Source organism: Corylus avellana, chromosome ca9 (genome assembly GCF_901000735.1).
Source record: "Corylus avellana chromosome ca9, CavTom2PMs-1.0".
NCBI lineage: Eukaryota > Viridiplantae > Streptophyta > Magnoliopsida > Fagales > Betulaceae > Corylus > Corylus avellana.
The window spans coordinates 21,670,671-21,683,035 of NC_081549.1; the positions used below are offsets into that span (position 1 = coordinate 21,670,671).

At 38.4% G+C, this 12,365-nt stretch overlaps 1 protein-coding gene across 1 annotated transcript; it reads left to right on the forward strand.

The window, feature by feature from the left end:
• Window positions 1–10,351: 10,351 nt before the first annotated feature.
• LOC132191377 (receptor-like protein kinase 5) lies at window positions 10,352–12,356 on the forward strand (the record flags this gene model as incomplete). The annotated part of the gene is made up of 1 exon (XM_059606349.1): window positions 10,352–12,356. A coding segment is annotated over exon 1 (1,662 nt), but the record flags the coding sequence as incomplete, so codon positions are not given.
• Window positions 12,357–12,365: the final 9 nt, after the last annotated feature.

Sequence of the window (12,365 nt, forward strand, 5' to 3'; positions counted from 1 at the left end):
CAAATTGTTTATTAGTGGGCCTAGAACGACGAGTGGGGCCATTTTAGGCAGATTAATTTCTGAGATCACTTTCTAATAATTGAAGGGGGGCGGCGGTGGATGCGCCCGCTGATTTGTTTGATTTCAATTTGTATTGTTGTGCATTTTTTTGAAAATTGTCAAAAAGAATTCATAAATAAAGGAAAAAATACATTTTACCTTTTGGACTATTCATTCATTTACATTTTAATCTCTAATATTTAAAAAGTGACACTTGATCCTCCAAATTTTTAAATTGAGGGTAATTACGTAAAATTAAAATTAGAATAGAGGGCATCAAAATCTCACGTCAGACGCACGTGGGATGATTTCCATCCAATTAGACGGAAATTAGTAACGGAGAGTCTGAATTGAAAATTTTTAAAACATTAGGAGGGTATATTGCCAATTTTTAAATATCAGAGTTTAAATTTAAAAACCTCTAAAACTTTAGAGGTAAAGTGAATTTAACCCTTTTTAATTTTTATTTTGTCTGATATAACCAAAAGAATAATACTATAAATCGCATTTTTATTACGTTGTTATTGTACGCTGCTATATAGCAGTATCAATTAATCATTAATTAATTATTTCTAACAATAACTAATTTAATAGCTTATTTACACTATCATATTCATAGAGCGATGATTTCTAGAATTAAAAGACCAATAAATTGATTGGAAATTCAACTCTTCCATACTGAGGCTAATAAAAGCAAACCAGATTACCAAATTAATGTTAAAGTATTGGTAATCATCCATATTGGTTTTGTCCATGACAGCTTTATTGCCCAAGATCCAAATATAATATTATGTGGGTATTAGAATAACAAAATAAATAAATAAATTTAGTCACTAAATTTTCTTGTGATTTTAATTTAGTTTTTTGGGTTTTTAATTTTGATAATTAAGTAAGAGGTTTCTTCTAGTTTTGAATAATTCTCTTCATTTACTTATCATCCAATTAATTAACAGTGTATTAACAAACCAATAAATTAATATCATATGACTTTTCGTTAAATATGTTATGGGTCAAAATTAAATTCTCAACAACTAAATTTAAATAGGGCATAAACCTATGACCTAAATGATTTTTCAAAAAAAAAAAAAAAAAAAATCTTAAACCTCTAATCCAGAAGACCATTATTAAGCAACAAATCAATCACTCTTTGATAGGGTGACAAAGAATATGTAAGACCCAAATTGTAAGCTTAGAATTTGGTGATATCATTTACTAATGGCCCACTTGGACCTCGGTATACGTCAAGTCGTCCAACGAGGTTCATTTACCCTTCGAGTCGGGTTGCGTTTGTTGACTGATGAGTTAGTTTTGTCTGTTTCTTATTCTTACGAATTTTTTTAACTGGACTACCGACATGCAGTAAACTATACTATCATAATTAAACCAAATTGCTCTCATAAGATGCCAATTTAAGAGCAAATGACTCTTCTTGAGACCCAAAAAGTTTCTCAAGGACTTTTAAGCAAGAAAGAGTATAAAAAGGAACATATTTTATAAGAGTTTACAGACCAAGCATGTGAAATAAGTTTAGCATTCCAATCACGAAGCTTCAAGGAAATTTTCCACTGAGCTGCTGAGGACAAATGAGCCGCCAACCCCACACCAAATCGGCCAGAACAAAGAAAATCAGGCGATAAATAGTAAATACAAAAACAAACAAAAAATGGGAAAATGATATTCTCCATTTCAAATTTCTTCAATTTCCTTTATTTAATGCATTTTAAAGGGAATATGATCCTCTCAAGTCTATTTTGGACTAGAAAATATCCGGTTAATAGTCATGATTTTTTTAAAGAAATTCTGAGGCCATAAATAGGACATATGTCCCATTAATAAAAAAAAAATAATAAAATATTATATATATTTTTTAAAAAATTTATAAAAATTGGCCGGACCACCCGAAGATCTAACAAAGGGGCCAAATAATTTTTTTAATTTTTTTTAGTTTTGAGGTTTAGAGGAATTGGCCCGAACCATGGCCCCTTGGGGTGTTTAAAGCCATTACCTGGCAGCTCATTAGGGTGGCTTGTCCACAGAATGCGTTAGTCGGAAATTACCGCCGCAGTAATAAAATTAAGACGGCCAACCACCCTTATTACTGTTTTTTTTTTAAAATCTAAAATATTGTTTTTTTATTTTTTATTTTGTAGTGGGACAGTTGCCTTATTTGTGGCTCTAGGAGCCATGAACTGGATATTCTCCTGTCCATTAATAATGGACTGGAGAAAATCCTATTCTATTTTGAAGGGTAGTCTGTCCGTCATTAAAATTTTTTGAATGATAATCATTTTTTTTTTTTTTTTTTTTGTATTTCAACAATATTACATTTTTAAAATGCACTAATAATGAAACAGAGAAAATTTAAGAAATGGTGGAGATAATCAATTTCCCCAATGCCCCGCGGCTTATCTGTGACACTTGGTAATGTCTAATCAATAAGGCCCAAAATCATTGACTGGTCAGATGGATTTGTTTTGAAGGAGCGATAAATGTCTACTGCAACATTTTTTTTTTGGGTAAAATCACAGCGTATCCGCCAGCTACTATACGATTGACCGATGTAATATACTTGACTTTCGATTGACGATGTACCCCTAAACTGCAAAACATTGTCAATGTCCACCTCGTGGCGAAACACCACTTGGTAAATTTTTACTTCGATTCTGGGCACCAAAATGCATATATATATGCTCCTTATATATATTGGTTGTTTTTGTTTTTTTTTTTTTAAATGTTTTCTTTTATGATTTTTAAATAAAAATTTCCGTTTTTAAAAAAATTAAAATATTTTCGTTTCAAAAAAATTTTAAAACATATTTTTTAAAAAAAATCTAAAAAAATAAAAAATGATTTTTTTTAATAAAAATTTCGGTTTTAAAAAAATCGTTTAAAAATTAAAATAATTTTTTTACAAAAATTAAAATTTTCGTTTTAATTTTTTTTTTTTTTGAATTGTAGGGGTATTTTTGTCATATTGATAAATATATAGGGGCATTTTAATCTTTTTGCTAGCTTTTGGGGGGACATTGACAATGTTTTGATAGTTTGGGGGGTACATTGTCGCAATTAAAAGTTTGGGGGGGACATTGTCAATTGGGTGGTAGTTTGAGGGGGATATGTAGACTTTTCCCTATTTTTCTACACTTACTTTTATAGTATTTTAGGTAATTTTTTAAAATTATTATTAAATTAAAATATATTTATCTCAAATACAAAAAGTCACCTTTTTAAAAGTGTGAAAATGTATGTGAGAATGTGAACTTTGCTGGTAATTTCAAATCATTGATTCTAAAACTATGGCCGTGAGTGAGTAAACCTAGGAAAAAAGAAAGAAAAAAAAAGAAGGAAGAAATTAAGACTTGTAAGATCAAATAATGGAGCTCTCTGTGGTCTTCAAAAGTGTGTTATATGGTCTTTGTTTGATGTGGATTTTCGCTCGGTCCAATAATTAAGTCAAATAATTTATTTTTATAGAGAGAACCTTGATTGATTTTTTGGGCTATTTGATAGTCATACATTTTTAGCGTTGATTTTACTCTTCTTATATGCAAGATTTTTGAAAGTGATAATTGAATAGTGTTTTTTTTTTTTTGGCCATGTAGTGGGTATTTCAATACTTTTATATGAAGGATCAAATAATAGAGCCCTCTTCTATCCACAAAAAAATAAAAATAATAATAATAATTATAGAGCCCTCTTTGGTATCTCTATACTTTTGTAGTTCTTTTATTTGAGTTTTTTAGAAAAAGTGGTAATACTCTTTATTCATAGTTGAACAAGAATACAAGAGCCTTAGCTCTAAGAAAAAAGAGCATTAAGCTCTAAATGAACAATATTGGAAATACAAGCTGGAATTTCCTCGATCCAAATATTGTCTGTGGCCGTCCGAACTGCCTCCTTTGCCAATACATGAGCCGCTTCGTTTGCGTTGCGCTTGACATGGCCTATCTTCCAATGTCGGAGGGATCTCAAAACCATCTTGGTGTCTTCAGCAATTTGCCCACACTTTAACCAGTTATGGTTTGTCTCCCCAATGGCCTTGACTACCGACATCGAATCTCCCTCAAGCAGAATCTCGAAAAAGCCTAACTCCCGACAGAATTCTGCTGCGTGTAGAGCTGCAAGGGCTTCCCCCGTGACAGGTTCATGGATTGCATAGATCGTCTTATTTTTTGCTGCTAGAACGTGGCCTCTTTCATCCCGTACAATCACGCCAATTCCCATACAGTTATTGACGGTTGAGAGTGCAATATCCCAATTGGCTTTGAAGAAACCTGGGGGTGGAGCCTGCCATTTTGACTTCATTTCTACAGACCCCACGTCTCCGCAATTTGTCACAAGAGTGTTTGCCTGAGAGAATTGTAAAAGTCGGTCCCTGGCCAGATTTGCAACAACAGTTGGATGAGTAAACTCCCCCCCATGCAATACAGAATTTCGACGTTGCCAAATCTCCTTAGACATAAGAACAAAAATATTCAGGACTTCCTCTTCAAAACGTTGTGATATTGCTTCAAACAGGTCCAGAATAGTACTGCAATGTAGACTACATTTTTGAAGCTTCTTGATACTAGATCCCCATACGTCTTGTGCCGATGGGCAGGCCCATAGAATGTGGTGGGCTGTTTCCCTCTCTTGACAGCATAAGAAACATAATTCTTCCTCAAGAACACCTCTTCGTTGGAGATTATCCTTAGTGGGGAGGATATTTTTGCAAGCTCTCCAAAAAAATACTTTTGATGAATTCGGGACCTTCAAACTCCAAAGAGTCTTCCAGACCTCCTTTCCTCTTCCTTGGTTAGAACCTTCTCCATTCTTTCTATCTTGGCGCTCCTTCTCAATATGGTACGCACTTTTTACAGAAAATTCCCCGGAGTTTGTGGAGTACCAAATCATTTTATCCGGTAGTTGGTAGCTGCTAACAGGTATATTGCAAATAATTTCTGCCTCCACCTCACCAAAAATATCCTGAATCAAGGCCTTCTTCCATTGAGTAGGATTTGTATCTAACAATTCAGCCACCTTCGCTTCCTCGGACAGAATTCTACATGGTGCCTGAATGGAGTAAGTTGTTGGACGAGGGAGCCACTTATCTCCCCAAATTGACACTGAGCGGCCATCTCCAATCCTCCAAAAGATCCCTTCCTGGAACAGTTCTCTACCCGCTAAAATGCTTCGCCACGCATAAGAGGGCTTATTCCCAATCTTTGCAGTCATATAAGAGCCCCGAGGAAAATATTTTGCTGAGATGACCTTGGCAGCCAAGCTGTCTGGATTTTGCATTAATCTCCAACTCTGTTTCGCCAAAAGTGCTCTGTTGAAACACACAATATCTCTAAAACCCATCCCTCCGTTAGCTTTGGCCATACTCATTCTTTCCCAACTCATCCAGTGGATTTTGTGTGCCTCCTCCGTGTGGCCCCACCAAAATTGTTGCATCATCTTATTTAACTCCTTGCAAAGCTCTTTAGGGAGTAAAAAAATGCTCATGCTGTACGTAGGTATGGCCTGCACCACTGCTTTGAGTAACACTTCCTTCCCAGCTTGTGAAAGTAATTTCATTTTCCAATCAAACACTCTCCTTTTCATCTTGTCCTTCAAAAATTGAAATTCCCTCACTCGAGATTTTCCCACGAGAGCGGGAAGACCCAAGTAAGTATCATAGCGTTGTGTAGCTGGGATACCCATTAAAGATAAAATGCTGTCACGAGCATGCTGGGGTGTATTTCGGCTGAAAAATACTGCTGTTTTATCTTTATTTAACCTTTGTCCCGAAGCTCGTTCATAGGTATCCAGCACTTTCTCCAGATGCCCCCAATCCTGTAAAGAAACTTTACAAAATAGAAGGTAATCGTCAGCAAAAAATAAGTGATTTATCCGTACACCTCTTGGAGAAGTTGGGACCCCCCCAAGTACACCTGACATCTCTACTTGCCGAAGATTGGCACTCAGCACTTCCGCACATAAAATAAACAGGTATGGTGAGAGAGGATCCCCCTGGCGAATCCCTCTTGAAGGCTTGAAATTCCCCACTGGCTCCCCATTTAAGAGGATAGAATAAGATACAGTCGTAACACATTGCATCACCATATTAACCCATTTGGCAGAAAACCCCATCTTTCCCATCACCTTTTCCAAAAAAATCCACTCCACCCGGTCATACGCTTTACTCATATCAAGTTTTAGGGCCATGTAACCCATACGACCATACATCTTAGAATGCATGGTGTGTAAGGTTTCATATGCCACTAAAATGTTGTCTGAGATCAGCCGACCCGGGATAAATGCTGACTGATTGCTAGAGATGACATTGGGGAGAATAACTTTCAACCTGTTTGCCAGAACTTTAGCCAAAATTTTATACAATACATTGCACAAAGATATAGGTCGAAAATCTGAAACCTTAGTGGAATTTGATTTTTTGGGTACAAGGGCAATACAAGTAGAGTTTATTTCAGCATTTATAAATTCTGAAGAGAAAATTTTTTTTAAAGCCAAAAATACCTCCTTTCCCACGACAGCCCAATTATCTTGAAAAAAACCCGCAGGGAACCCATCCGGGCCTGGTGATTTTAAGGGCGCCATTTGACTCAGAGCCGTGCTAACCTCCTCAAAAGAAAGGTCCCTCTCCAAGTCGGCGTTCATCTCTGTTGTGATTCTCCGGGGTAAAAACTCAAGCGCCTCCTCCAACCCAGTGGGATAAGACGTTGACAAAATCCCTTTGAAGTAGGAAATAAAAGCTGCCGCAACAGAGCCACTCCATCACATATAGCCCCTCCATCATCTATTATACTTGAGATCTTGTTTACCCGTCTCCTCTGTGAGGCACAAGCATGAAAAAATTTAGAATTTTTGTCCCCGTGCGTGAGCCAGTCTGCTTTCGCCCGTTGTTGCCATTTCAGCTCTTCTTCCTCCATAAGATCATTCGCCTTTAATTGTAGTGCTCTTATTTCATCGAAATCCCATTCTTCCTCTTCCCCTTGCAACTCCAGAATTTTCTCCATGGTTTGTTTTAGGATGTCATCTGAAGGGTTTCTGTTCTCTCTTTTCCATTGGAGAAGAGAAATTTTACAATCCTCCAATTTACCCATAACCTGGCTCCAACCTTCTCCATTTTTCTGTTTTACCCTCCACACCCGTTTTATTACTTCTTTATGTGACTTACATTTTTGCCAAGCAGATTCGTACCTAAATATCTTTTTCCGTCGACGTTGTTGTGGAGCAGTTTTTGTGAAGCTAATTATCACCGGGGCATGATCTGACGCACATGTAGCAAGAGTTTCCACCCTACGGTTTGGGAACAAATCCTGCCATTCCTCATTTGCCAATGCTCGGTCAAGACGTTCCATCGTGAAATGGATGTCCTTTTTACCGTTACTCCATGTAAATTTTGGCCCCACTGCGCCAAGATCATCCAACCGGCACCCCTCAATAGTGTCCCGAAAAGCCTCCATTTGCCATCTAGGTTGTCGACGAACCCCAATTTTCTCCTCATCATTAAGAATTTCATTAAAGTCTCCCATACTCAACCACGCCAACGGCATATACGAAGAGAGATGGCGAAGTAAGGCCCACGACTCTTTTCTCTTTGCTACTTCCGGGTGCCCATAGAAACCCGTAAATTTCCATCCTGGCCCATTCCCCACTGCCTTCACCATTGCATTGATATGCCATCGGCTATAGTTTTGGATGTCAACCACTACCTCCGAATTCCAAAAAAGTGCTAAACCTCCACTTTTTCCGATACTGTCAACTACAAACACACTCCCAAATCCCGTGCGAATTCTGATTTTTTCAATTCGGTGTGCTTGAAGCTTGGTTTCCATTAAGAAAACCAAATTGGGTTTCTTTTCCTTCACCAAACGGCAAAGGTCCTGAACTGTCCGGGGGTTCCCAAGCCCCCGGCAGTTTCAACTTAGTATAATCATGACTCTCGGCGGGGCTGGAAGTCAGCCACCGCCGCTCTGTTACTGTCTTGGACAGCAATCCCCTGCCACTTTCCCTTCTTGATCGGATTGCATTCCCTTTCATTTTGCTCCAAAACCTCCGCCTTCCGTGCACCTAAGGACTGTTTTTGCCCCTGTTCAGTACTATTCGTTTGGCCACCACGTGCCCTCTTCTTCCAAGACTTTTTCCCCAAAACTTTTGAAACTCCCGTGCCCCCACTTGGCCCACGTGTTACCTGCTCAACAAATTCTGCACAGTCAACTTCCACATGAGAGTTCACTTTGGCCAGGTCAGCACTACTTGAATTGACAAAGCTTTCCATATTTGTTTTTGGCGCTGGTCCCCCTGCAGTAACGTTCAAAGAGGCCACCCCCATTTGCATGTCCCTTCCGTTTTCTCCTCCCTTTATCTCCTCATTGATTGGTGCATTTACGCCATAATTTACGTGGCTTTCTTCAAAGAAAACAGAAGCCTTCCCCCCATGTGCGTTCACCTCCCCGTTCATTCCAACCGAATATTCCTCAGACACATCTTTAAATTTCCTCGCCGAATCACCAAGATTTTCGCTCCCTGCCCCTTCCGTATCTTCGTCCAGCAAGGAAAACTTCTGTTTTGGTGAGGATTTAGCCGTTGCAGCATTTAAGTTTGCTGCAGCAAATCCGGAGTTCCCCTCTTCGCCGCTTCGACAATCTTTCCTTTTTGAGAATCCGTTACTCTCCGACGACTCAACCGTCGCTGGTCGGAAACCAGTAGTCCCCCGTGGAGGGTCTGTCTCGTTGAAACTGCTGCCATCTTCACCGTGCCTCCCTTTGCTCAAGGTTGGTCGCCGACGAGGATAGCCCGCACGTAGCCACAGGCCATATTCGTTCACTGTACCCCTTCCCTTCTTCCAGCGCTGTTCTTCATTCACGCAGCCCCTCGGACCATGCCGGATTACACCACATTTGAAGCAAAAATGTGGAATTCTTTCGTACTGGAAATCAACCCACAAAGGTTTATTTTTCATTTTCAATATCCGTCCCCTTGGTAAAGGTTTCAGGACATTCACTTGCGCTTTAACCCTCAAATATTCTCCCCATCCGATTCCGTCTTCATCAGTGTCGACATCTTCCACTTTGCCAATCGTTGCTCCCAACTTGAAACCTATCTCCCTCCCCATACACGATAATGGCAGTTGATACATTCTCACCCAAAAAGCAGCAACGTCAAAATTCATCTTATTAGGAGGCGTATTACCATCAAATTCTGCAACCGAGAAAAGTTGCCCTTCAAAAATCCATGGCCTTCCCTCAATGACTCTAATCTTATCCCACTCATGTTCGAACTCAATAAGGAACAAATTCTCCCCCAACACTTTGAATGATAACGACCCCGAAGGTCTCCAACCCCTCATCAAAGTAGCACGAATCTGCTCTTTCCCTATGAATCGGTCATAGATCAGCTTCCCAACCAAACATTGATGACCTTTTGCTGCAATTTCTTCTACATCTTCCTCTTCCACAAGGAGGCCATCTTGCTCCTCCTCTGTCAATGTGAATTTTTCCCACAGACTTGTGAGATCGTCCTCCATATTGCCTTCCATCACCCTACTACCTTTCCACCCACAAACCGTAGAAGTTTGTGTTGAAAGAAAACTGCTTCTCTTCTAGTTCCCTGTTAGAGCTCTAGAGAGAAAATTGAATATTGTTGCTAACGTTGCCCTACTACCTTCGTTGCTATTTATGTCTGTATTAGTCGTAAGAGTAATTTTGAATGCTTTGTATTTTATATTTAAGGTTATTTATTAATATTTTTATTTAAACAAAAAATTAACAAACTAAGTCATGCAATTATAAACAAACATTGTAAGAGTAGGCATCTCAATTATACTTTTATAGCTATTTAATTTTAGTGACTTAGAGCGCTTTAATTGAGTGAGTTCTTTGCTTTTTATTCTCGTATTAGTCTTCAAAATAACTTGTAAATATATTTTTGTTAAAATCTTTGTTTTGTATTCAAAATAAAAATATATATTAACAAACAATCAAAAACATTAAAAATATATATATATATATATATATATATATATATATATATATATATATATATCTTAAAATACAAAAATAATTTTTATTATCCTTTATATCATATCAAAAACCCCTGTTTTCTTTAAAAAAAAAAAAAAAATTCCTGAAACACGTAATAAACATTGAGAAATGATCGTCTGTATTTCACTGATCACCGTATTTCCTGACAGCCATGGCAGTGGTGCTTGATTTAGTGGTGCTTTTTTTTTTTTTTCTTTTGTAACATTGATTTAGTGGTGCTTGATTTTTCTAAGACAGAGACGGGTTCTAGAAGAAAAGTCTCAAATGTCATCGTTCGAATAAATAAAAAACCGGCGCAAACGCGTCGGCCCCTCGACAGTTCAACAAACGAACACGCGATTTACTTCGATGGCGCTTCTCCGTTGACCATTCCATTCTCATTCAATCCCTCTATCTGCTCCCGGCTTGGCTCTGCTGTGTCTTTTTCTTCTTCTTTTTCTGTCTCCCCATTTTACACTTTTCGGTTGCTGTCCCGTGCCAAAACCGAGTGGTTTTTGGTCCGCCACGGCTCAGAGCCGCAGAAAAAAGGGTCAAATTCATGGGACTTTACCCTCTTCAACCCACAATTGATTTCATCACTTCTTCAATTCTTTCTTGTATGGGTGTCTCTTTTTACAGCTTCCAATGAGAATTCCGTTCACTTCATGGGTTTTCTTGATACCCATATGCTCAATTTTCCTCAGCTTCTGTATCTTTGTGGAGGCTGGCCAATGCTTGGACAGTCAAAAGTCCTTGTTGGTCCAATTGAAGAACGACCTTACATTCAGTCCCGCTGCTACGTCCAAAAAAATTGCTCAGTGGGATCAAACTTCCGATTGCTGTTTCTGGTCAGGTGTAAACTGCTCCGATGGATATGTTACTGGTCTCGATCTGACCAACGAATCCATCTCCGGTGACTTAAGCAGCCTCTTCAATTTTCAGAATCTCCAGAACCTGAGCTTGGCTTACAACAATTTCAGCGGTTCTCAAATTCCATCGGAGTTTGAGAAGCTGACGAATTTGAGATATTTAAACCTAACAAATGCTGGCTTTGCAGGACAGATACCAATTGAGATTTCTCGCTTGACAAGGTTAGTTTCTCTTGATTTATCTGCCGATGTCTTCCTCGGAGCTACTCCTCTGAAACTTGAGGATCCAAACTTGAATATGTTGGTTCAGAACCTTTCGGAGCTTATAGAACTTCAACTTGATGGGGTAAACATATCAGCACGAGGGAATGAGTGGTGCCGGGCCTTATCATCTTCACTGCAAAATCTGAGAGTTTTGAGTTTGTCAAATTGTTATCTTTCGGGCCCCATTGATTCCAACTTACTGAAGCTTCAGTACCTCTCGATTATTCGTCTGGATAATAACAAGTTGTCTACTCCAGTTCCAGATTTCTTTGCAAATTTCAGACAATTGACGTCCTTGCGTCTCAGTTTTTCTGGGTTGACTGGCACATTTCCAGGAAAGATCTTCCAGGTACAAACACTAGAGATTCTTGACTTGTCTAATAACGTACTACTTCATGGTCGTTTGCCAGATTTTCCTCAGAATGGGTCTCTTCGCACTCTGTTTCTTAGCAATACAAATTTTTCAGGGACATTATCAGATTCTATCAGTAATCTTATAAAGTTGTCCAGAATAGATCTTTCAAACTGCAATTTCAGCGGATCATTGCCACACTCAATGGCAAATCTTACCAAATTGCTTTTTTTGGACATGTCATCCAACAGTTTCAATGGACCAATTCCATCATTCAGTATGGCCAAGAATCTGACCCAAATAAACCTTTCTCATAATGATCTAATAGGTCAGATTACCTCCACTAGCTGGGAAGAGCTTCAGTATCTGGTAAGCCTTGACTTACGTTACAATTCACTAAATGGGAGTATTCCAGCTTCTCTGTTTTCCCTTCCATTATTGCAAAAATTACAACTTTCCAACAACCAATTTTCTGGTCAACTCAACCAAGTTTTCAACTTTTCTTCTCACCTCCTGGACACCCTTGATTTGAGTAGCAACAACTTGGATGGGCCAATACCCACGCCTGTATTTGAACTCCAAGGTCTTAAGCTCCTCTCACTTTCTTCAAACAACTTCAATGGCTCCTTGCAGCTTAATGTGATTCAGCGGTTGAGAAATCTTTCCAGTCTTGATCTTTCGTACAACAGTTTATTGGTTGAATATAATGGAAATGATGGAATTAATTCATCTTTGTCCTCCTTTCCCAATATTACCACATTAAAATTGGCTTCTAGCAAGTTGAAAAAGTTTCCTGATTTCTTGAAAAACCAATCCAAATTAACCTATCTA